At 37.4% G+C, this 25,830-nt stretch overlaps 1 protein-coding gene across 14 annotated transcripts in view; it reads left to right on the top strand.

Moving 5' to 3' along the window:
* Positions 1-25,191, top strand: part of LOC133448321 (R3H domain-containing protein 2) — a 66,098-nt gene extending 40,907 nt beyond the window's left edge. For 4 of the 14 annotated variants that reach the window (XM_061726725.1, XM_061726729.1, XM_061726726.1 and 1 more), the window contains 13 exons: positions 763-998; positions 2,886-3,052; positions 4,139-4,237; positions 4,971-5,264; positions 8,503-8,638; positions 9,808-9,965; positions 11,096-11,235; positions 12,117-12,217; positions 14,410-14,579; positions 15,510-15,654; positions 20,278-20,372; positions 21,240-21,324; positions 23,493-25,189. In XM_061726725.1, the coding sequence (XP_061582709.1) occupies positions 763-998; positions 2,886-3,052; positions 4,139-4,237; positions 4,971-5,264; positions 8,503-8,638; positions 9,808-9,965; positions 11,096-11,235; positions 12,117-12,217; positions 14,410-14,579; positions 15,510-15,654; positions 20,278-20,372; positions 21,240-21,324; positions 23,493-23,866 (2,200 nt within the window). In that variant the 3' untranslated portion in view covers positions 23,867-25,189. Of the gene's footprint in view, positions 1-762; positions 999-2,885; positions 3,053-4,138; positions 4,238-4,970; positions 5,265-8,502; positions 8,639-9,807; positions 9,966-11,095; positions 11,236-12,116; positions 12,218-14,409; positions 14,580-15,509; positions 15,655-20,277; positions 20,373-21,239; positions 21,325-23,492 lie in introns of all 14 variants that reach the window. The other 10 variants (XM_061726731.1, XM_061726728.1, XM_061726730.1 and 7 more) reach the window with 8 other exon arrangements.
* Positions 25,192-25,830: the final 639 nt, after the last annotated feature.

The raw sequence follows: 25,830 nt of genomic DNA on the forward strand, positions 1-25,830 counted from the left end.
AATGTCCGCTCAACAGTGTAGGATTTTAGAACATCAACACAGCACCTAGTGCCGTACTGTGGCGTATCACTCTGCCCAATCTAAAACAGACTAATCACTACAGATAAACTGACTAGTTTCATTATAGTCCCTGATTTACATCAGAATATAAAGAATATATTCATAAAATAATGAACCCTGAATTACCAAAATAACCTTCTTAACAAAAATAAATCTCCTCTTACACTTATAAGGTGAGCATGAATCAATCTTTTTTATGATGTAAAATTGTATGTATTTATTTACTTTTACTTATTTATTTAATTTTAGTTGTTACATTTCTGGAAAAGAAAAAAGTCAAATCATACATGAGAGAAACTATTCAGTTTGTGGTTAAATATTTGTACTTGTATGAAACTGAAGATGCATAATGCAAACCTGACATTTACTTTTAGTTCAGTTTGTGGAAAATGGTTGGCCTGGCTTTCTCTTTAAAACTTAAACAGTTATAAAGCATTACAAACTGTAACAATAGGGCAAACGCACAGTATTGTTTTGTATTTTGTGTCTTTCAAATAAAAGACAATTTTTTCCAGTCATATGTTCCTCATTCAAGGTTGTTCAAAAAATACTGCTATGATATCATATCGTTATCGTGAGCTCAATATCGTGTATCGTACCGTATCGTGAGATTAGTGTATCGTTACACCCCTAGTTTCAACCCATTGGAATATTTTCTTTGTCATGCAATCTTATATTTTTTTCTGTTATTTTGTTTCTCAGAGGGAACCGTGAAAGCTCTAGCCGTGCGTCTAGCAGTCGTCAAAGCAGCACAGATAGTGACATGAAGTGCCTGGAGCCGCGGCCCTGGAGCAGCACAGACTCAGACAGTTCCAACCGGACCCTACGGCCACCAGTCACCAAGGCCAGCAGTTTCTCCGGCATTTCCATCCTCACAAGAGGGGATAGCCTTGGCAGCAACAAAGGATCACAAGGAAGCTGCAAAGGCTCTCGGTCTGGTAAGGACTGAAAGAAAAAGGAGAGGCAGTTAGGTTTCTAGTAAATGCCAGTAAGGCTAGCATGCAGTTTTAATAAAATTGTTGGTTTTTTTTTTTTACAAAAAAATGTGATTCTTCAAAGTCATATAAACTGCTACCTGTGTATCGCTCTAGGTGTGACGTATTGCCATTGTGGAGTTCTGTATAAACACAAACCCTGACTATAAGGACCTTCACTCTAACCCATGAACATGAAGCTATGTCTTTTTTCTGTTTTATAAACATTAACTGTTTTGTATTTTTTCTCTTTTAACAGTTGTAGTGTTTGCTTTAGAGAGCCAAAGTCATCTATGCACCCCGATGGACAAAATGACAATGAATTTGTTTTTCTTTTGAGTAAACCTTTTTATAGAGTATTTAATTTGGAAATCAGAGTCTTTTAAAAGGTTTTTCTGAAAGCCTGCAAATTCAAAAGGGCTGTCGTAATTTTTCATTTTCATTTTTCACTTTTCATTTCAGGAAAACAACATTAGTAACTCACCTTAGGCTCTTTGAAAAGGTTTTAGTAATGGTATCTTTTCTTGCTAAAAATAAAGTAAGGCTATACAAACAAGGTTCAAATGACTTAACTACACAAATGTGTCGAATAAATACGAAACAAGGAAAGTACAACACAATTATCATAAAAAGTAAGAAATAATTAAAACTAAATTAAACCTTCATATTGATGGAAAAACACAGGTGGCCACAAGGTGGAATTAGAAAGTACTTATTCAAAATGTTGACAGGTCTGATTTGTTGTGAACCAATTCTTTAATTGTTTTTTTAAATAGATGATAAATGACAATAGCTCTGATTGTATGAGTTCCACTCCCGTGCAACCGCAACCAAAAAGGTACTCTGATTGATGACCTGAAACTAGCAATTACTAAATACTGGCCCATATCTGACGGGTGTGAAGTATGTACAAATTACTTATTCACACAGTCTGCATGTTTAACTCCAAAATGAACAGAGTTCACTACCTAGTGGTCATGAGCATTATTGTTCTTAGAAGCAGTTTTCTCTTTCAGTCTTTTATTTTTTTTTTCCATCTGGAGCTGCTATGTCTGATGAAATGTTAATTTACTAAAAAGGAAGGCATAAATAATTGCCATGCATCGCAGCATATCCGATAATATATTTCTTCTACAAATCCATCGTTATTCCACAAAGACAGCAGTTTTCGACATTTTTTCAGTTTTCTAGAATGCATTTGCCGATTTTATTTCTTTGTAGACGGTCGTTTATTCTTATTAACTGACTACTATTATATATTTTCGCAGGAAAAACATGACTGCTAAAAAAGATGATAGAAGATATTTATTCAGAGAATTTCAGTTTTGAATACGAGGATAGTGACAAAGTAAAACAGTTAAAAGAGAAGTGCTGACTTTTTCGGCACACTGGCGTAAATATCCGCGCCAATTTTTAAATATAAATACACTTAATTGTACTGGAAAAATCTCTAAATCACAAAGAAACACTCTCGGATGTAATAAGAAAGATTTTGCTTTTAATTAAATTTCCTATAAAAAGCGAAATATAAAAAAAACGTACTTGTTTCTGTTTATCTTTGTAAGATGATATTAAAAGTATCTTACATAATTTGAAAAAAAAAGAGAAATTTCAAGAAAAGATCCTGAAGCAAAGTGCATATTTCCTTTAAAATTAACTAAACTGATATTGGATTAGATAACAATAGTTAAAAAAAAGAATTAGAAAAAACATTTTTTGCACCGTTTTTGTTATTTTGAGCGTGCGGCCCGCGAGAAAAAAATTGGTGAAATCCGCAAAAGCAAAGCAAAATGAGTTTGACACCCCTGATCTAAAGGTGTTTGTTTTTTTTTTCTTCCCCTCCATCACCAGGTTTGCCCCTCATCAGTCCTGATGCGTGTCCTCTTCCTGCAGCCTCCCAGTCCAGCCGTAGTCTGCTTCCATGTCCGTCTCAGCAGCCGCAGCCGCAGGCTCCGCCTCAGACCGCCCTGCTACCCACCCCGCAGCAGCACGCCATCGGCAACCACATGATTGCTCAGGTAAGAACCTGACAAACACTAACCTACCAACTAGGGCTGGGCGATATGGACCAAAAGTCATATCTCGATATTTTCTAGCTGAATGGCGATACTCGATATATATCGATATTTTTTCTGTGCCATAATTGGGGTTTCCCCCAAAGCATTATAGCATAGCATCTGTTAGCTTCATTTTTTTCTGAGGCAAACCCTTAAAAAAACAGTCAGTTTTGATACAAAGCCTCGTGCCAAATGTCACACAGGTTCCTTTATTAACAGAGGTCTGCACAATATCAAAATGTATAAAACAAATGAAATAAAAATAAACTGCCTACATATATAGAATAAAAATGCTTCTTGAATAAAATAAAACAAATATCCCTTTCCTGCATGACAATTAAATTAAAATACACTGTGCAATTAATACAATGTAGACAGTAACAGGCAGACTTTTCCACTGAGGTTGACAGTTGTGCAAATAACAAAACATTTGTGCAAATCTCAAATAAAACATTCAAGTCAATTTGTCACAAAATAAGCTCAAAAGCTCAAAATCATAAAAAAAATGTTTTCGATATAAAGGATATTGTCTCGTACAATATCGTGTTTGAAAATATATCGATATATATTAAAATCTCGATATATCGCCCAGCCCTACTACCAACCACATCATTAACAATGAAAGAGTTTGAAATTAAAGAGGAACTACCTTGAGTGAAAACCTGAATGTCTGCATTAGGAAAGTGGCTATTCATTATTGAAGCCCCAGAGGCTGCAATCTAATCAAATACAAGGAGAACATGTAGCATTTAGTGGTCCCTAGCCATTTTTCTAATGGAAAACATTTTCTTTCCTTTCTAGTCTTTAAATCATGGTTAATGCATTTCATTTTATGCACAAGTTGTATTTGTTTGTTTAAAAGCTACGCATGATCTCAGTTTCTGTCCTTTCTGCTCATTAACAACTTTTACATTGTGTTCTAACCCACATTTTTTTGTCTTAATTTCTCTTTCCTCCCTTCTTTTCATCTTCCTCTCACTTCTCACTGCCATGCTTCACTCTTCATGCTCTTCTTTTTGACTTCCTCCGTGTTTCTGGTGTGGATAGCCGGTGGCGTCTCTGCAGCCCTCTCAGCCTGTCTCCTACTCCAGCCCTTCCTGCCCCCAGGTTCTCCTGCCAGTTTCTCCTCCCCAGCAGTACACAATGGTACTGACACATCTTGTAGCTTCATCTGTTGTTACTAATTCACTTATAGACCACATCAAAACTGACACTTTGACACCTGGCTGAAGATTTCTTTTGCCAAAAAGCCTTGTATTCTGTGTCCCTGTTCTCATTAACATCAGATAGATATTTAACTTGGAGCTTGGCAAAGCTCCGTCGTTGCTGCTCTGACCAGTTACTCTTTCTCAGAATGCAAATCTAAGAATTGGAGACTGCTTGAACAAATGTATTTTGGCATGAAAGGCAACACCAAAAATGTTAATAGTAGCTGTTTTCCTTAAAGTTGATATTACTGCCTAAATACTACAGTGTGTTTCAGTTTATCTGGTACTACTTACTGAAGAACCACTTTTTTGGCAAAGATTGTTTGTATTGATATCACTGTCAGATTCTATTTTATTATGAATAAAATTGTTTTTAAGTTTTACATTTCATAATAAGTGGCTCAGACTTCCTTCAAAAATTGGCTAGAAATGAAGACCATAGAAATGTATGAGTGGGTTTTGAAAACATTTGGCAATCATTTTCTCCAACTATTACTCTAGTTGTCAGGAGATTGCCAACAGTTTTATATAAATTCATATTTTTGATTTAGATTTAGATTTATTAATGTAGAAGTTTGGCCATGCGGCTCCAAATTCACAAAAGGTATAGATAAAGCAAAAATAGTTACATGTCAAAACCCGCAATGAATCTCATTTGCATTCCCCCTCAGGGAGAAGAGCTGGCTCCTCAGTTCACCCAGATGACTTTGAGCCGGCAGGGCTCCAGTGACAACCCCGAGCCTCCCCCCTTGTATCAGGCTCCTCCCACAGTTCTGTCGCAGCATCCGCCACCGCAGACCAGCTACATCATGGCTACCACTGGTCAGCCTTTGCCGCCTCCATCTGGCTATCAACCTGCTACTGGACACCCCCATCCTCCACCTCCTCCACCGCCTCCATCCCAGCCCGTCATGCAGGCTCCACCGCCTCCCCAAGGTTACATGCAGCCCCCTCCGCCTCAGCAGGTACGTCGCTTTCACAAGGATTCAAATCCAGCCTTCAAATGTTTAGACTTCGCCATTATTCTGGGCAAAGTGTTATTCCCAGCAAAGTGTATTTAAACATTAATGTGGAACTACTGTGGTAGGTTTTTACAGTAATGTCTTTGTAAAGCAAATAGTAACTTTTTTCTTTTTTTTTTTTGTGGCTATAAAACATCCTAGAAAAGGTTACAATTTATCCACAGTTTAAACAACGGGAATTGATATGGGAAACTGTGTGTAAGTATATATGTATGTATGCATATGCATATACAGGACTGTCTCAGAAAATTAGAATATTGTGATAAAGTCCTTTTATTTTCTGTAATGCAAAAATGTCATACATTCTGGATTCATTACAAATCAACTGAAATATTGCAAGCCTTTTATTATTTTAATATTGCTGATTATGGCTTACAGTTTAAGATTAAGATTCCCAGAATATTAAAATTTTTTGAGATAGGATATTTAAGTTTTCTTAAACTGTAAGCCATAATCAGCAATATTAAAATAATAAAAGGCTTGCAATATTTCAGTTGATTTGTAATGAATCCAGAATGTATGACATTTTTGTTTTTTTAATTGCATTACAGAAAATAAAGAACTTTATCACGATATTCTAATTTTCTGAGACAGTCTTGTATGTATGTATGTATGTATGTATATATATGTATATATATGTATATATATATGTATATATATATATATATATATATATATATATATATATATATATATATATATATATATATATATTTACACACATACAGTATAATATTGCACCTTTCTTCTCCAAGGTCTGACCTTTCATAAACCATACCTGTTTTGTCCTGCTGCAAACCTTCCTGTCTTGTTCCTGTCTTTAGACCTCCATACTTGTGTAAGCAGTATTTGATGGGGAAGAACAAAGCATTGTGTGGGTGGATGACAGTGCAAAAGGGTGACGGTACAGACACTGTTGCAGCCTCTGTATGAGCTGATTGTGGACATGAATTCACATGAAGGTGGAGGCAGGAACTATTGATCCTCTTAACATTCAACATTTCTTTCTGTTTGTCTTTTTGATGTCCGGTTTGGAATCTCTATATGCTACTTTTAGTCAAGTTGTGTAAGCTGTGAGCTTTCGAAAAGCTTTAACACTGTCCAGTATCCATTGTATGACACCTGATCAGAGGTGGGAAATAATGAAGTACAAATACTTTGTGACTGTACTTATGATAGAGAGAAAATGGTGGTGAGTAGAGTTAGAAGAAGTGAAAATGGAGGAGCATGTGAAAGTTATCGGTCCAGTGAATTTACATTTCTAAAACGCCCCGATGGCGTTGATAAACGTAGAGAGATGTGTGTTCTTTGTGCACCCGATCGCAAGCGCTGCCGCAGCTAACGTTAGCAGGAATGATGTTGCCACAGCAACGCTCTTCCCCAAACTAGACTGGAGGAGAGCAGGCGCACATGCGCACGCCTGCGACAGAGAGGCTGACGGATGATCTTTCCAGGTGCATGTAAATGGCTAGGACTGCATCTGTTCAAGTCTGTTAAAAAAGAAAAAAATACTTTATAAAGCCACTTTTTTTGTTGTTGTTATATATCAGTCTTTTGATTTGCCATGATAATGTAATGAATTAAAAGGAAAAGTTGAGGGCTTTTCTCTGCAATTTTTAGGTGCGATTAAAAAAGCGATTATAACGGAGCTTAATTAATCGCAAATACATTTTTATTGCTTGGTATATGGAGCCAAATCAGATTTGAACCTGAAAATTCAAGTTTTGATCATGAACTTATTTGTTTACCGTTTTACTGGAAAAAAGATCTGAAACTGGAAAAAAAAAAGATCTGAAACTGAAAAAAGATAAGATAAGATAAACCTTTAATAGTCCCACAGAGGGGAAATTTGCAGTTTACAGCAGCAAAGGGGATAGTGCAAAAACAAGAGGCATCAATAGAAAAAGTAAAAGTAATAACACAGTAATAATAATAACACACTATAAACAGTAAACTGGTATACAATAATAATAATAATAAAGATAAATAATAAGAAATACTAGTATATAAAAAAAGATAACTAACGGATATTTACAGATGGATATTTACATAATTGCACGTTGCAGTGAGTGAAAGATATTGCACATTATTTCCCTTATGTACATTTATTGTCAGGTTGTATGTATGTGGTCTACTGTGAGCAGTGCTGGTTGTGTAGTCTCACAGCTGCAGGGAGGAAGGACCTTCTGTAGCGCTCCTTCACACACCTAGGGTGAAGGAGCCTGTCGCTGAAAGAGCTCTCCAGCGCTCTGAAGGTGTCCTTCATGGGGTAGGAGTCCTTCTCCATCATGGATGACAGCTTAGCCATCATCCTCCAGCCAGTATCATATCAAAAAGATCTGATACTGAAAAAAATAAAAATTGAAACTGTAAAAAAATAAGTTCATGATCAAAACTTGAATTTTCAGGTTCAAATCTTAGTTTTTCAATTACAATTTTATTTTCAAATTAGCAAAACTGTTGGCCTTGATTTGGCTCCATATTGGTAGCACTAATTACACAACTTGAAACTGTAAGCAGAGAGTATTGAGTTGCCAAATCTCTGCCAAATAAGAGTTCAAAACTGTGTATTAGATTTGTTGTTCACAAGATGTTTAGTAACACAACACTGATTGTTGACATTGCCTCTACTCATTAGCAAAATAGATAGATAGGCATTGATCAGGGCAACTTCTGAAGAGATGAAAGGTTTGTGTTCTTTGTGTAGTCCGCCAAGTGGTCCAAATCTGATACTGCAGGTTTCATGAACGCTACAAAGTTACATTAATGATAGTGAGTTTTTAACACATTTCTTGCTTTATTCTTTCCTTCTTAGAAACACACATATTTAAGCAATCTGTATGCATTTTAATGTTGATAACTAATTAGGAAGAGAAATGAGTGATTGCATAAATTTGAATGTTAACAAAAGTTTGGTTAGTCAAATTGATTTTTCGGTAGATGTCAATCCTATGTTTGCAAAAAATGGGTTTGAAAAGGAATGCAAATACAAACAATGATTTAAAAAATGATTTATTCATATTAATTATTACATTGTATACAGCAGTTTTATTTATTATGTAAAAATGTAACAATACTCTCAAAACGACAGTGATTGACTGTTTCAGCTTTATGCATCTTTCTCTGAAACTGTTTGAGCTGGTTGCTGATTTTAGGAAGTGTTTGTCTCGTTTCTTCTCAGATACAGGTATCGTACTATCCTCCTGGGCAGTATCCCAGCTCGGGCCAGCAATACCGTGTGTCCCAACCGATGTCCCACCAGGTGTCTTACCAGGCTCAACGCACACAGCCCATGCCTCAGCCCACCCAGCAGTCAGGTGTGTACATGTTCATGCACTGTATCGTGACACACTGTGGTAAATAACATTAAGAAGAAGCTTTTCCTGTTTTTTTTGTTTTTGTCAATTTGTGAAGTCAACTGTGATTGTAGGGAACCTGGATGTCAACAAAGCACAAATACTTATCTGAATCTTCTAAATTGATATGCTTCTCAATATAGGCAGATTTTAATAGTGCTAAGGTGGATTTCTACATCAGTATCACGTGGAATTAAAATTCAGATGCAATATAAATTAATTTCTTCTATTGTGTTCACACCACCTTGCATCAACTGGACTCTGGTCCGTTTAAAGCGGACCAAACAGGGCTGGTGTGAATGCATCTTTTGTTGCAAATTATCTTAAACCTTTGTTGATGTCAAATACAAATGATGAAGCTTAGAAAAGAGAGAAATGATACTGAAATTTAGCTCTGAGGACCACAGTAATTAAATTGGCACGTGGCGTTTTTGAAGTAGAGCGTTGTATTCCATAAGACCACATGAATGTAACAGAAGTTATTAGATGTGTTCTTTGGAATACAAACTCGTGATTGAATTTAGCTCTTTATGTGCAGACTTTGTCAATGTTGGACCCTCAGTTTTTTGACCTGTTCCTGGCAACGGTAATTTTAAAACCTGCAAGATAAACCTCTGTAGGATCCCAGTCCCAATGCAGTTCCCTAACTTGCCCTCAGATTTGAGTTTACTAGGTGAAAGGCTGAATTTAAACAACCTTTTCCCTGCATTTTCTTTCTAGAAAGTCAAATACGTTTGGTCAAATTTGGAGTTCTGTTCAATAAATGCTGTCGGACAGCTGCTTTGACCTTGAGTATTTTTTTCTACATAGTCTGTTTAAGACATAAATGAATGTTATTGTTTTTATGAAAAAAAAATATATATAAATATCACTTTTGTGTTGTATAGATAAGTACTTTGAAATATCTGATATACAGTTAACACCACTATTAGGTATACAAGGTATATCTAATACATTGGCAGGCAACTGTAAATTGGCATACTTCATATATATTTTAAGAGGTAACCGGACAATTGTTATTAAATACCTCATATTCAACTTTTCGTTTCATTATCTTCTATCATTACTGCTTATCCTTTACCTTTTTTTTTTTGATTTTTTTTAATTTCTTCTCCAATTATTGTCATTAGGTCTCCAGACCATGATGCCCAGCCAGCAACCAAACTACCAGGGCATGATGGGGGTGCAGCAGCCTCCCAACCCTGCTCTGCTTAACTCCCAAAGGGCAGGCATGGGAGGACAGATGCAAAGCATCATGGTCCAGTACCCACAGATGCCATCGTATCAGGTATGAGTCAGTCGTTCATCTGAATTACACATTTAATACAGTTAAATATTACAATTCCCTTTTTTTTAATGTCTAAGTAAACATGATGAATGAATGACTGCAGAATTGTCTATAACGTGAGTCATAAGCCACATCTTACTCTGACTCAGATCCACTCCGGTAATTTTGTTTATTTATGGCTGTTGCTCTATAATTTTGTTTTATAGGTGAGCGAGTAGTGGCTAGCTACTTCTCTTTGATTAGTTTTGTGAGCGGTGTGTGTGTGTGTGTGTGTGTGTGTGTGTGTGTGTGTGTACGACCAGTACTGGAGTTTAGGGGGGATGAGGGGGAATGGCATCCCCCCTGTAAAACTGCCATCTCCCCTTTCCATCCCTTATGTCATTTCATCAATGAATGTGGTTTTAGTGCTATTTCAACATTTAGAGTCATCACCAGAAAAATAACACCAGAAAAATAACTTTTGACAATTTTCACCTGTTTCAAGTAAATTTTCACTTGAAATAAGTAGGAAAATCTGCCAGTGGGACAAGATTTATCTTCTCATTACAAGCAAAAAAATCTTGTTCCACTGGCAGATTTTTCTACTTATTTTAAGTGAAAATCTACTTGAAACAGGTGAAAATTGTTGTTTTTTCCAGTGATGAGTCTTGTTTTAAGTGTAATGAGATTTCTTTACTAAAATTAGACATTTTAACTACAAATAGGACAAATATTCTTGTTAAGATTTTGAGTTTTTGCAGTGATCCATTTTACTTATCCTGTGAAGGACAGAGTCATATTGATAAGTTCAGAAAAGTGTTTTTTATTGTTGTGTTTTGATGTATTTGATGTAAGCCCAGTGGATATTTAAAGCTTACAGAAGGCTGCATTTAACTGCTGCTATGTCATTCCTGCAGTATTTCTGCAGGTGTTTTGGTCACTGCTATTATTTGTAATATATTATATTATTTGTAATCAGCACAAATTATCTGTCCCCATATGATAAAATCCACCATCCCCCCTGATTTTCTTTTACAACTCGAGTACTGTGTACGACATGTGGGGAAAAATCACTACTTAAATGGCGGGTTTTAGCCCACCTCAACCACCATTCTATTTCACAGAGCTGTCTTCTTATTTTCTTGTGTCAGGTACCAGTGGCAAATGAAAATCAGCAGGTGGTGCAGCAACAGTACCAGCAGCAGGTCATGGTACCAGTCAGCCAGTCTGTGCAGGGCCCCATGCCTGTCTACTACAGTGTTATCACACCCACACAGCAGAGTAGCACAAGGTTGGTATCAGGACATCCCATTTGCACAATGAATTATTTGATAAAGTTGGTGTGTGATGCAAAATAAATAAACATTGAGTGCTTTTTTTGTGTGCAAAGCAGTTTTCTTTATCATATTTTTATCTCTTCTGGTGGCATGCAAGACTTTCTCTTGAACATGTCTACAAAAATGAGCTACAAATCATTTCAGCTCTCTTAAATTTGTTAATAGTTGTGAGGATTAGTGAATGTTCCTCCCTTGCCTACTTTTAATACATTTTGACTTAGACTGCTGCTTTTATTTTCTTTTATCATCTTTGTGTGTGCATGCATTACCCTTTGTCTCAACTCGATGTAACTGGAACAACATCCCGGAAACAGCACGGCGCTCACAGCTGAGGACTTTAGCTACCATGGACCGTGTATCGGACATGATAGCAGAGCAAAAACTAACTACAGAGAATCCAATGAATTTTCAAAATAAAACACAAAAGATCTTCCTTCCTGCTCACATGTCCTTTTACTGCATTAATATAACCGACCAGTCAATTTCTGGCCTCATTTTTGCCAGTTGGGTAACTCAAGGTCTTGTAAAAAAATTGCTCATATATTTTTCACAAGGAGGGGAAATTCTGTACAGTAGTTTTGGGAGAAAAATGGAGACATGGAAGTTTTTCTATACAATACAAATACATTTTGCTTTTTTTGCTTTACAAAATGAGACTAGTGGTCTGTTGCTTGTCTCAAATACTTCTGGCTTGGAAATGTTTTATGAGGGAAGGAGTAAAATGTGACACCCACTAAATGGTCCCACTGCGTCCAGTGGAAACCAGGGGTTAAGTATTTACAATACCATTATTGTAATTATTTTTATTCATGTTTTGTTTTTTTTTCTCCTGCAGCCCGTCGGTAGGTTACTTGCAACCTCCCAACTCTGAACAGTTTCAGATTACACAGTCGCCGTCCCCCTGCAACCCTCAACCATTGCAACAGCAATATTCAGGTGAGAATTGCTGTCAAAGCACCGTCAGAACTTATGAATCTTATCTTAAATGTTTCAAAACTTTGATTTAATTAACTTTGCGTGTATAACTTTCCAAACAGTCATGCCATACTGCATAATTTATACACATTGTTTTTAAAAGTCAGTTCGAGAACATTTCGTCAGAACTGTTTTTGAAAACAGCGGCACTGAGTGGTTTTTTCTTTCTTTGTATAAACTGGTTCTGACACTATGAGGTCACAGCGTGTGTAAAAACCCACAAACTAGTAATAAAGGTGTATCCGTCTTTTATGACATTAAGTGAAAGGTATTCAGGGGAAAGTTCAGATGGACACAGGGTTCATGTTGTCAATGTCCTATGAAGAGGTCAAGTTAAAAAAAAAAAAAAAAAAAAAGGCAAGAAAGCAAATGTCAGATGCTAATTCTGTTTCCACTGAAGGCTTGAGTAAATGTTGATATAAATGGTCATTTTATGTTCACGTTAACCTTGAAAGCTTGTCTCTGAATGTGCTGTTTACACAGGTGAGCTGAAAGATAAATTGCTGTTCAGTGGAGGACACCCAAATGTCTATTTTATTGATTTAATCACTTTTTTCAAACTTTTTTTAAAGTAATGCCTTCAAAGAAAGACAATCAGATTTAAAATGCCAAATAAAATGTATCCTCTTAAAAACAGCAGTTTGACATTTCTGCAGACGAAGCTATCTATTCATTACCCAAGCTTTTATCAGTAATGTAATTAAGACGTATAAATGTGAATGTATTTATCCGTAATTTAGTGAAAGTTACTTGGATGACTCATCCCTGTCAGTTTGAATGAACTCCACATAAATTATTGACAGATATTTAGATATTCACTTAAACTTAGCCTTTTTAAACATATAAACCCCACACTGTGTTAGTGTCTTTAGTTGATAGGTGCATGTGTTACTGCGTAGCATATGTATCGTGATGTGAACATTTCACCAGTATTTCACGTTATACGTTTTTTGGAAGGGTTGGCAAACACATTTTCCAGCAAACATTCATCCCCACCAAGTTTGTTGCAACAGGCATATTTGTATTTCCTCACCGTAGCCACGTGAAACATTCCTCACCAGGAGGAATAGTCATTTTAATTGTTTAAACTGAGATCACCTACTGAGCTCACATTTGATCCTCATCAGAAATTTGAGACCTTTGTGTCACAGGAAGTCTTGAAATATGTTTTCTTTGCAAAAAAAAATAAAAAATCAGTATTTTTGTGAGATGAGTGAACAGAGAGCTACAGCTGAGTGCTTACAGGGCGGACATGAAAAGATGACAGTCCATGTTCTCTTGATCCCATCTGCCGTTGTTTTAGCTCTTTTTCCTCTTCACTCACACACACACTCAGTTCTCACTGCCTAGTGATCATCATACTTAGATCATGACGATAATAGGAAATGAGAGTCATAATACCACCTTGTTGTAAAACCTAGTCACACTGTTAAAAAGAAATAACAACAAACCAGACTGAACAAAATGTTCAGTCTGGAGCGCTGCTCAGTGTCTCACTGAAGAACCCTGCAGTAAGTGGCAATGTGTTTAATGTGTGAAATATGCATTTATTACTAGACAAAACTAACTGTTTTGTCTGGTGTATTTGTGGTCTATTTTTGAACAATTTTAACCTGAAGTGAAACTCGAGCTTTTGTTTATTTAAAAGGAACAAAAGTGGCGGGAGCAACCTGATTATATAAAAAAAAAACACTTGATTTCAATATCAGTAATCTTAAAAGTATGCAAAATAATGATAAATGCATGTGTGCATGCATGTAAATGCCTCTAAAATGTTGTTGTAGTTTTTACTTATTCAACTTATTGTTTTTCATTTTTATGAATGAGTCTGTAATATCAACTTTATCTCTGATATTTAGAATCAAAGCAGTCTCTTTTCACGGATAGACATATTTACAAATGTGGTCGAATATTAATATGGTTATTCTGTAAATGCAAAATAGGAGAATTGTTTTGAAACTTTAGTAAAATGAGGAAAAACAAATCTTTTGTAAATGTTTAGCTTAACAGCACTTTTGAAAAACTCAAATATTTATTTTCCCTGACCACAAATAAAAAGTGGGAAGTCAGTGACAAGTCATTACTGTTCTCAGGGCATGAGTCAAAACAAAATCTGTTAATCCAAATCTGTTTCTGGCTGTTTGTTCCCTCAGGAGTGCCCGCTCCGGGACACGGGGTGATGGTCATGCAGCTAAGTGTCCCCAACGGGCCGCAGCCTTCCCAGAATCCTCCTCTGGTCCAGTGGAACCCGTGCAAGTACTACAGCATCGAGCAGAGGGCCGGCAAGCCAGGGGAGCTCTACAAACCTGACAACACTCCACAGGTACAGGATCCCTGATCATTCTGGCTCTGCCCCCTACTGGTCATTTGTGATCATTTTTGTCTTAAAGTTTCTTCAGTTCAGTCTGTGCTCTGAAGTAAAGTAACTACACGTGTTGTTTCTCTCTCTGAGCAACACGGAGAGACTAATGCACGCCTTCATAACTAGCAGGATAGATTACTGTAATGCTCTTCTTACTGGTCGACCCAAGGATACCATAAATCAGCTGCAACTGGTTCAAAACTGGCTACCTGTTAGTTTTTGTGTTGATTTTAAAGTTCTTTTATTAGTTTATAAAGCGCTACATGGGCTTGCACCAGAGTATATTTCAGAGATGTTTTTATTCTATGAACCAGAAAGGCCCCTCCGATCCTCTGGCTCCTCCTTTTTAGCTGTTTCCACAGAGTAGAAGTAAAACATTTGGTGATGCTGCTTTTAGACACAATGCGCCAAAACTGTGGAACAGCCGGAGGATCTGATTTTCGGATCGGATTTTTAAACTAAAAATTCATCTCTTTGGTCTGACTTTTATGTAGGATCAAATGTTATTGTTTTATTCTGTTTAACATTTTTTTTTAGAGGTATTTGTTTTATTTATCTATTTCTTGTAATGTTTTTATTATTATATTTTATTGTTGTGGACTGATTATTTTTTAGCATTAATTCTTGAACTTTTATCATTATTTCATTTTAATTAATTATATTGTATGTCAGTGTGCATTGGTCTCCCAGTTTTTTTTTTGTTTTTATTATGCTTATTCTTCAGTCAAAATGTTAAGCACTTTGTATTTCATGTACCTGGATGAAAGGTGCTATACAAATACAATTTGATTGATTTGAATGAAAAAAGTTGAGCCACTTCATGACAATTTTAGCATAGTTTTCCACAGCTCATTTATTTTTTATTTATTTTTGTTATTTCATGGCATCTAGGCCAGTACTCAGCTGACGAGCCCCCTGGCCTCCCCTACTCAGTCTCCCACCCCATCGCCGTCTGGCAGCGTCAGCAGCGTATGTCCCGGCCTTGGACCGTTACCCCTTATTTCCCAGTTCCCCCGGCCCGGAGGACCCACTCAAGGTACAACTTAGATTCAGATATACAAATGTATGCATACTTTGCCCACACATTGAGGAGTTCATGAACAAAAAATTGTTGCAGAAGTGTTGATGACAAGCAAATGATGACAGTGAAGATATTTTATTATCGTTTTACTAAAACAACCAAAAAGAAACAACGAATGACTGATATACGAGCAGTTAGATGTCATTGCGACCTAAAAACACATGTACACTAGTGACCTCCAAATTGAGAAAAGTACACTTTTGTTGGTGCTGTGTAGAGCTGGGCGATATGGACCAAAAGTCATATCTCAATATTTTCTAGCTAAATGGCGATACTCGATATATATCGATATTTTTTCTGTGACATAATTGGGGTTTCCCCCAAAGCATTATAGCATAGCATCTCTGTTAGCTTCATCTTTTTCTGAGGCAAACCCTTAAAAAAACAGTCAGTTTTAATACAAAGCCTCGTGCCAAATGTCACACAGGTTCCTTTATTAACAGAGGTCTGCACAATATCAAAATGTATAAAACAAATGAAATAAAAATAAACTGCCTGCATATATAGAATAAAAATGCTTCTTGAATAAAATAAAACAAATATCCCTTTCCTGCATAACAATTAAATTAAAATACACTGTGCAATTAATACAATGTAGACAGTAACAGGCAGACTTTTCCACTGAGGTTGACAGTTGTGCAAATAACAAAACATTTGTGCAAATCTCAAATAATGCATTCAAGTCAATTTGTCACAAAATAAGCTATATCAAAATCATAAAAAAAAAAAAAATTTAAATCGATATAAACGATATTGTCTCGTACCATATCGCGTTTGAAAATGTATCGATATATATTAAAATCTCGATATATCGCCCAGCCCTAATGCTGTGTGTTGTCCACTTATTATTTTATTGTTATTCTTGTATCTTGATGTCCATATCTTTTCACCAATATCTTAATTAGATGATCAGATACAGATTACACTTGAAGTTGCTTTTTAATGACGGAGTTAAAGTATTATTATTATTTCATCTGATTGAATTGTGTTTTAAGTTCCTTTTAAAATTTAAAAAACGGCAGTGCACAATTCAGATAAATTTCACCCTGAACAAATGTTGTGATTATTAGTATTCACCAGTTTTACCAAACATCTGCATTTTATCTGACATAAAATGAAATGTGACCAGAACCAGATTTTTCCCTTATTGCACAAGTCAATGAACCGCCGTGTCATTTAACCTTTCACCGGGTTTACGCTCTTTCACCCACTTCCTTCTCTAAACTGTACCAAGTGCCTTTCGACACCAAGTCAACAATGAAATCAGTTCCCGCATCAGGATCACACGACTGGCACTGTGCCAGCCGGTCAACCCTGCTGTAGGCAGACATGACTTTACCTCATCCCTTTTCTCTGGGCTATATTTACACTCAGGTCCACATTGTTTCACCTACAAATAGACCCATCCAACCTGGCTGCAAGTTCACTGAACGCAGAGGTAAAGACCATGTGTGAACGTTTTAATCTAATATACCAACGATTGGAGGACAGCATTCATTCAGAGGAGCTGCACATGAAGGCCACTCAAATTGCTTGACTAGGGCTGGGGATCGATTCAAATGTCAAGAATCGATTCGATTCCGATTCTTAAGATTCAGAATCGATTATCACGCTTCGATCCGATCCGATATTGATTTGGGTTACTGTTAATAAAACTGTTTTTTCAGCTGTTGCATGAATTATATGACTGTCTAGTTATGCAACATATTAATACTAGTATTATATTGAGATTAAACAGCAAGTATTGGCAGCTAATCATGCTGTAAGGACCAATCAGCTCCCAGAATGCTGATAGAACTGAAACAGAAACATCATGTGGGTCAGAATTACCAAACAGATCCAGGGCAGCAAACGGAGGACGAAAGAAATCGCTTTTATTTTTTCCCCATTTATGAGAATTTGGTTTTTTACATTTATGCAAATGTAACCCAGTTACAAAGACAGTATATAAAGCAAAGAAATATAGACAATTTATGCAATTATAACTGAAAACTTTAATGTTTTCATACCTTTTAAACATATTTAAAGGCAAAAACATGGCACCAGTTATTCTCGTGTCCAACAAAATATTCCTTTTTTGGACATAAACAAAAAAGTACCAAAAGTTGTAATGTAATGATGAAAAAAAAAATATTTTTTTTTTCTAAATCGATCTTTAGACATATGAATCGATTTTTAGGAATTAATATGAGAATCGATTTAAAATCGGAGAATCGATCTTTTCAACACAGGCCTATGCTTGACAAACCTTTTTTTTTTTACCTTTTTGGCTCAATTTTTACGAATGCCTCCTGTGTGCAGGTGGCCCTTTGCTCCATCACAGATGAAAAAAAGTATTTTGTGAACTGAAACGTTCACTGAAACGAGCTGTTCACTTCATAGTTCGGTTGAAGGAGAAACCGCACAAAACCGAAGGAACACGACTGGTTTTCTGCAAACAAAGGACTTCAGTGAATCAGTATGAATTGCGAGGAACTGCAGAGTCTTGTCAAAGCGGCAGCGGTGGTAGAAGGCGAAAATCATGAGCTGAAGCACAAACCGATGAACTGTTTTAGTTCAGCGAGTCTGATCAGGGTTCAGATCAAGCACAGAAAAAATCAGTGAACAAATCTTTTTTAATGAGCTGATGTGAGTGATTCAATTTGCCGGAAAGAACAGCCGCACGCTTTACTAGACAGAAGCAAAAAGGGCGTGTGAAATAAGCGATGAGTAAACGGTAACTGGAGTTTGTCTATTTCACTAGAATCATGAAGTTGAATGAACAGATCCTGAATTTTAAAAATCCCTTCTACCTTGACACGACTCCCAGCCCTGTTCAACCCTGCTGGGCTGACCGGGAGAGTGAGAACAGGAATCTAGAACCAGGGCAGCATCGACTGGCTCTGTGGAGGACTGGACGAGACGATGAGAAAGCAGCTGGCTTAGCTTGATTAGATTGTCACCTCCTTCTGTAGCAGCTTCCTGCTGAAACAGCTCATTCACAGCCGGGAGGCATCAGCGCTCGTCCAGGAAGCAGAGTGTCTAACTGGCCGCTGTCCCGCGCCTTCAGGAGCTGTCTGCTTCCATATCCAGGAAGCCTTTATTACTGTTCTCCTAGTTTGATTTTTCCATGTAAATTACTGTGGTTTTCACAAGAGCTTGAAAAGTGCAAAATAAATAAAGCTGAGGTTCAGTTTGAACCAGGGTTATAATAGTTTTGAATTTTTCATTTTAGTTTAGTTTTATTTAGTTTTGACCTTTTCTCCTTCAATTCAGTTAGTTTTTAATTCGTTTTTAGTGTGGGTTTGCTAGTTTTTATTAGTTTTTATATTTTCAAAAATGCTTAGTTTTAGTTTAGTTTTTATTTGTTTTAGTTTTAGTTTTGACGTCAAGGACCGTGAGGCGTTAAGGTGCCGTAGCGCCGTAGGTGCCGTATATTGACAGGGACGAAAACGGAGGAAATTATATCTATAATTTCAGTTAGTTTTAGTTAGTTTTCTAAACACGCAATATAGTTTCAGTTAGTTATCGTTTTTGTCTTTTAATTTTCGTTTTTATTTAGTTCGGTTAACGCAATTGTTTTTTCAATTTTAGTTTTCGTTATTTCGTTCGTTTTCGTGAACGATAATAACTCTGAACTTGTCAGTTTTAATTCCTGCCAAATTATCACAGCTTAGGTTTTCTTAGTTAGTTAGTTAAACTTTATTTCGGTCAATCACAAGCATAAAAATCAACAAGCAAGATAACAAACATCCACAGGTTTTTCCCTGGTCAACATTGTGATTATTTTGACCGAAAAGGTATGAAGCATAAAGCTTATCTTGCCCACCTTTTAACATAATAGAATACGCAAAGAGAACAAATGAAGTATCATGAGGTTACACAAAATAATAATAATAATAATAATATCTGTAGTAATAGTAGTAATAATGATAATAATAATAATAATAATGATAGCTCTGAAAACAGAAAGTGAAAAGATGCTAAAGAAACCGACAAAACCAATTTAGGTTGTCATTTCATCTCATGCATGTGTAACGTGTCTATACATCAAATCCTACATACTATACATGCATATGTTCATACCGGCACACATGTGTACATTCTTCTTTGTTTGCTAATTCTGCTTCTATGTGTCCATTACCTTTACTTTGAATAATATCTTATATGCTTTTATTGAGTTTGCTAATTTAAGGTCGTTGTCTGAGTTCCACAGTTTCACTCCTAAAACGGATAAACATCTACCCTTTGTATTTGTTCTAACATTGCTGTTCCCCTGTTTCTTTGCACTGTTTCAAAACAAAACATTTAGTAAGTGGTTTTTGGTGTTTTTACAATTTTGCAATTAACTTAAAAAACACAAATCCTGATTTCCAAATCCATTGACCTCTAATAAAATTCTATCCATCTTATTAGACTATTGAATTATTTATAATGGTGGTGTATATTATTTTATGTTTTTAAGGTTTCTTTGTTGGCCTGAGCTAAATGTAATTGAGACCAAGTTATACAATAAATTACTATGCATGTCTTTTGGGGGAAATAAATATTTTATCTTAATGATTTTGGTTTCAAAGTATGTATTTTTCTGTGTTTCAGGTGACGGCCGCTACTCTCTGCTGGGGCAGCCGCTCCAGTACAGTCTGTGTCCTCCGTCCCTCATGCACGGCCAGTCCTCCTACAGCTCCCATCAGGTACAAGCCTCACATTCTATCCCAACTTCACTGGTTTAGGAATGGATACTAGTGTTTATTTCACTTTAGTCATCATTTAACAATTCACTCAACAATTCTCTAGATTAGTCAAGGAAACATTTCTGAATGTAGATGTAATTTTGAGAGGATGAAGTGTACTCATTTGTGAAGCAAAAAGAAAACAAATCATGTTTAAGCCTTTACTAACCAAACCAAAGCAAGTCCTCAATTGATCCCTTTTCCCTTCTCAGGGATTTATACGGTTGATCGTTGTCTTCCACATATATCTTTACTAAATCCTTACAAAAACCACAACGTCTGATATCGCATATTTGATACATACCTTTCTGAAACCTCTGCACCACCCCCATTATCAAAACAATAATAATAGTAGAAAAAATATTATTTCTTTAATAAAATTAAAGAAATAGAAAGAACAGATACAATGAATAAAGAAAAGACAACATTGCCTAATGTATTCATAGAAAAATATTTATTAGAAAACAGGGAACAGCAGAATTAGAAGTGTTGTAATTCCAATGTTTAAAAACAATTTCAATTTTAAAAATGTATAATTTTTCTGTGTATTTCACGTATAAGGCATCAAGGGGTTAAGACATAAAATCTGAACCTAAAAGGACCTCGTGTGAATTAAAGATGGTACATTTTGCAGATGGAAGTGAACGCTGCGAGCGCTCATTAGAGGCCTAATCTTTTTCCACTTCCCTTCAAAATAACATCATATTTGTGTTGCTGCTGACTAGAGCCTTGAGGTTTCTGCTCCTGCTGATTGATCATATTTTCACATTGTATCCTTTTGTAATGCTGCATGAAAACAGAAATCCAAATAATAAACTTTGTATCCAGGGTCAAGGAGTAATAAAACATGGCGCACGAGGGAGAAAACCAACGCTCAAATCTCAATCGACGGACCTCGGCACCACAGATGTTGGTAAGTTGCAATTGAATCATCAGAGAGAGCAGCAGAGCACCATGCACTTTATTATTATTGTACATAATAAAGGCTTTTAGTTTTTTAACCACCTGAGAACATGTGTTTTGGAGGTTGTGTCTCTGTGGGTTGGGGGTGTCTCCATATATGCTATGGTTTTTAGTGTGTCCTGCCATTGGTTGCAATCTTTTTTTCACCATTGCATAAATCAAATAAATGTGCAGTGAAATACCAGTCCCAATTTTTCTCACTGTACTTATTGTATTTTGTCTCATCATCCTTTTTCATTTTCTCCTGTTCAAATCCAGTTAATCGGGTGTCGGTGGGGCTTATCTCCGCAATTTGAAGCCTTGTATAATAATTGTAAAAATCTGGGTTATTTTCTTGGAGGATCTGGTCATATCAGACAGTGAGGGTTTCTCCACCGCATCGGTAGTACGGGCCCTTTTCTCTGCGCTGTGCGTCCCGTGACCGTCTCCATCATCAAGTGGTTTCCCAAATCCAACTCAGCCTGGATCATTTCTCGTGTCCTCTGCTTTTTCCCCACATCTAAGTAATGATCTGACATGCTGACATGTTTGCTGCATTTAACACCACACCCCCCTCACTCCACTCTGTTCGCTGTTTGATTGCGTCATCACACGCCGTTATTAATTGTTTATTTTTTTCCCCACTTATTCCACCGAACACCGAAAGTGGTTTTTTTGTGCTATTTTCGGCCAAACAATTTCGGTTACCGAACATTCGGTGCATCACTAATCCAAAGTGTTTTATTCAAAGTGTCAATAAAGGAGACTAGAGGATGGCAAACCGATGTGCAGACTATCAATCAGATTTGGTGTTGAAGGTTGATTTTTGCATTTCCACCTTAACTCTACTCCATTCCAGGATTCCCCTTTAGACTATTATTCCTGCCTCAGGGCCATGCACACCCGAGTTTCCACGGGGCCTTAACATTTTTAGTTGAAACATTCGAGCAAACACACGGAGCACATCTTGAACATGGGTACTTTGGCCAAATCCCAATACACCCCCTACTTTTCTTCACTAGCCCTACTTTCTTTCACTCGCCCTTCTTTTCTTCACTACCCCTAAAAAAGAAGGGACAGATTTTAGGGAACTTGAAATCTTCCCAGGGGCCTGTTCCAATACTCCCACTACCCCTCGTTTTCATCCCTACTCCTAATCAGGAAGCTGAGAGCCAAAAGCTGTTTTAATTTCAGCTGTAGCGCTGTTAACATGCCACTTTATTAAGTTTTAATATTTTTTCAGGCATAAAAGTAACCGTTAAGATCCCCAACCTGGGCTCAGTTTATCCAAATAACGCCTGTTAAGAAATTTGACCCAATGTTTTCGGAGATGAGAAGAGCCGCCGGCCCCGGGGAGAAACCTGCAGCTCTGTGGAGAATTACTGCTGGCTGAAATAAATCATTTAGGAAGATAAATGTTGGTTTAATAGATTAAATCTAACAGTTGTAGCTACGCCTGTTAAGAAATTTGCTCCGAAAATTTCTGGATTTCTGCCTGCCGGCTCGGGAACTGATTTATGGGTCTGTGTTAAATCGATGCAGAGCCTACGGCGTAGGGTACCGCGTACGGCGCGCGACGCTGCGTAACCTACGCCGTAGGCTCTGCGTTGGTGTAACGCGGAACCATAAATCAGCCTTTATTCTGGCGAGGTTTGAAAAAGACTTCGCAACAACGGGCAAACAAGTGATTACGTACATTCACTGAGTGAATATTATGAAAGTAAAATATATATTTCTCGCTAAAAATGTAATCAAAACGCATTTTTATGCAGGAACTAACTCAAAATATTGATTTTATTCACTAAAAAATAAGAAATGTCCACCATGTTGTTTTTTTTTGGATTCAGTCCGCAAATGACGACGAAAAGCATTCTGGGAAATTTTTCTAGCCCTCGGTCAGCTAGGGTGCATCTGAAAACCCTCACTCTGAAGGGCCAGATTCATAACCACTCGCCCTCGATATGTGCACTCCCCCTAGGTGAAAAGAGGAATTGGGACACCACTACCTTCACGGGAGCGCGCAAAATTTAGGGGAAGGGATGAAAACGAGGGGTAGTGGGAGTATTGGGACAGGGCCTTCGTGTCTCACGATCCAGTTTGGATAATCACGCGTTTCTCTGCTCGTTTCTTCTTCTGCAGTGGTGAGTCGAGTCCTCGAGGTCACAGACCTGCCAGAAGGGATTTCACGTCCAGAGGCCGAGAAGCTCTTTAACCAGCTGTCGCTGTGCGGTGCCAAGATCCAGTGGCTTAAGGAGCCCGCGGGGGGCCGGGGAGGAGTCTGCGGCCCGTGTCCCGGGACTTCCACGGCGGCTCTGGGGGCCGGCATGGGAGGGATGGGCGACGGCCACCACGACCCAGCGCACCTCTACACCGTAGTGGCAGTTTTCCCCAGCACCATGGCTGCCCAGAGTGCTTCCTTCAAACTTAACAACAGTGGGGGCAACCTCTTCAAACTGAGAGCTGCCAAAAAGAACTACGACCTGCGTGTGCTAGAGAGAGCCAGCTCTCAGTGAGAGGAAACGAGAGGGGGAGGAAAGACGGAGACTCAGAGACTCGGTGGAGAAGGAAGGAGAAGGGGACTGCTCTAAGTGTACAATTTTAAGATCAAGACGAAAATTATCTGGTGAACTAAATGATGTATAAAAGGGAAGAAGGTGTGAATAATGAGGTGGTTGGTGTTTTTTTTTTTTTTTTTTTCTTGCAAATATGGTTTTTGTTTTTATTTTTAACCTTTTTGTTTTGTATTTATAAAGGAGAAGAGCACACAAGACACCTGAGCATGTGTTTTCACTGTTGCAGTGTGTGCTGCCATCGTACAGAAACACTCAATGTCATTCACACACACACACACACACACACACACACACACACAGGCGACAGGGTCACGTAGCACACGACAACACACTGGACAGTCGACCTCAGAGAGTCAAACCTCTTCTTCCTCTTCCTCCCCCTCTGTTTTACAACCCTTCCTCCTTTTTCTACCTGCTTTCCTCTCCTCCCTCGGCTCTCCATCGCCCAGTTGTCTCGGATTATCATGTATTTATACATTTTCATACGAACAGATGCTCAACTCTCTGCTCTCCCCGGCCGCTCCCGCATCTCCTCCTCCCGCCACGTCTCACGCCGCCTTTCTCTGTTCTTCTCTTCTCTTCTCTTCGCTCCATCACTGCTTCTACTCTCCTTCTTGCTTTCCGTTTGCCTTACTGCTGTTGTGGGTTTCTGTATTGCGCTGTTCCTTACCCAGATCTTTTTTCTTCTCCCCCCTTTTTGAGGGTTCTATATATTTATATAATTGATGTAAGGAATAAAAGAAATCTATATATTCATTGATATCTCCTCTCCTCTCCCCCCGTCCCGTCCCTCCAGGAGTTACAAAGTTTAGGCCTTCTTTTTCTCCTTCCCCTCTTCATCCCTGCTCCTCTTCCCCTCATTTTTCATCCTTCCTGCCCTCTACCTCAGTTGTTCGTCCCTCTCCTCGCTCACACCCGTCCCACGTCCCCCAAGCTCCAGCCCGGCGTCTCCATTGTGTTTGCGTTTTTTTTTTGTTTTTTCGTTGACAGCTGTGCAGAACGTATCAGAAGAAGTAGTTAAAGTGCACAATGATTGCATATGTCTACTGTAAATTTTATTTAATCTGTTATTTTTGTTTGTTTTTAAAAATATAAAAGTTGAGAAAAATCTATGAAAGCATGCTTGTATCATGTGGTTTGTCTGACTTTCGGGAAAGTGGCTCTGAGGTTTACAGGACTGTCTCAGAAAATTAGAATATTGTGATAAAGTTCTTTATTTTCTGTAATGCAATTACAAAAATGTCATACATTCTGGATTCATTACAAATCAACTGAAATATTGCAAGCCTTTTATTATTTTAATATTGCTGATCATGGCTTACAGTTTAAGATTTAATATTCCCAGAATATTCTAATATTTTGGGATAGGATATTTGAGTTTTCTTAAGCTGTAAGCCATGATCAGCAATATTAAAATAATAAAAGGCTTGCAATATTTCAGTTGATTTGTAATGAATCCAGAATGTATGACATTTTTTGTTTTTGTAATTGCATTACAGAAAATCACAATATTCTAATTTTCTGAGACAGTCCTGTACATTTGAAATTCTCCTGCACAGACGGGTGACAAACGGGAGAATCAAACTTAGTTTTGACCAAACAGGTGGCGTGTGGCTCAGAAATCTGGGAAAAAAATCTAATTAGAAATGCAAAATTTAAGGTTATAATCAGTAAAAAACACAGTTCCTCAAATATTCTTGTCAGTTTAACTTTGGTTAAAATGTGAAAGTACACAGTGAGGTCTTCTACTTTATTTTCAGGTGTGTTAAATGATTTACTGGTATTGACGCCGTATTTGTGATTAGGTTTTAGAAGATCATACAAAAGAGTCCACTAGATGGAGACACAAGACTAACATTCTCTGATTCACCAAGTGACTTCAGAAGAAAAATCTCCCTTGCAAT

This window comes from Cololabis saira, chromosome 8 (genome assembly GCF_033807715.1).
Source record: "Cololabis saira isolate AMF1-May2022 chromosome 8, fColSai1.1, whole genome shotgun sequence".
Lineage (NCBI taxonomy): Eukaryota > Metazoa > Chordata > Actinopteri > Beloniformes > Belonidae > Cololabis > Cololabis saira.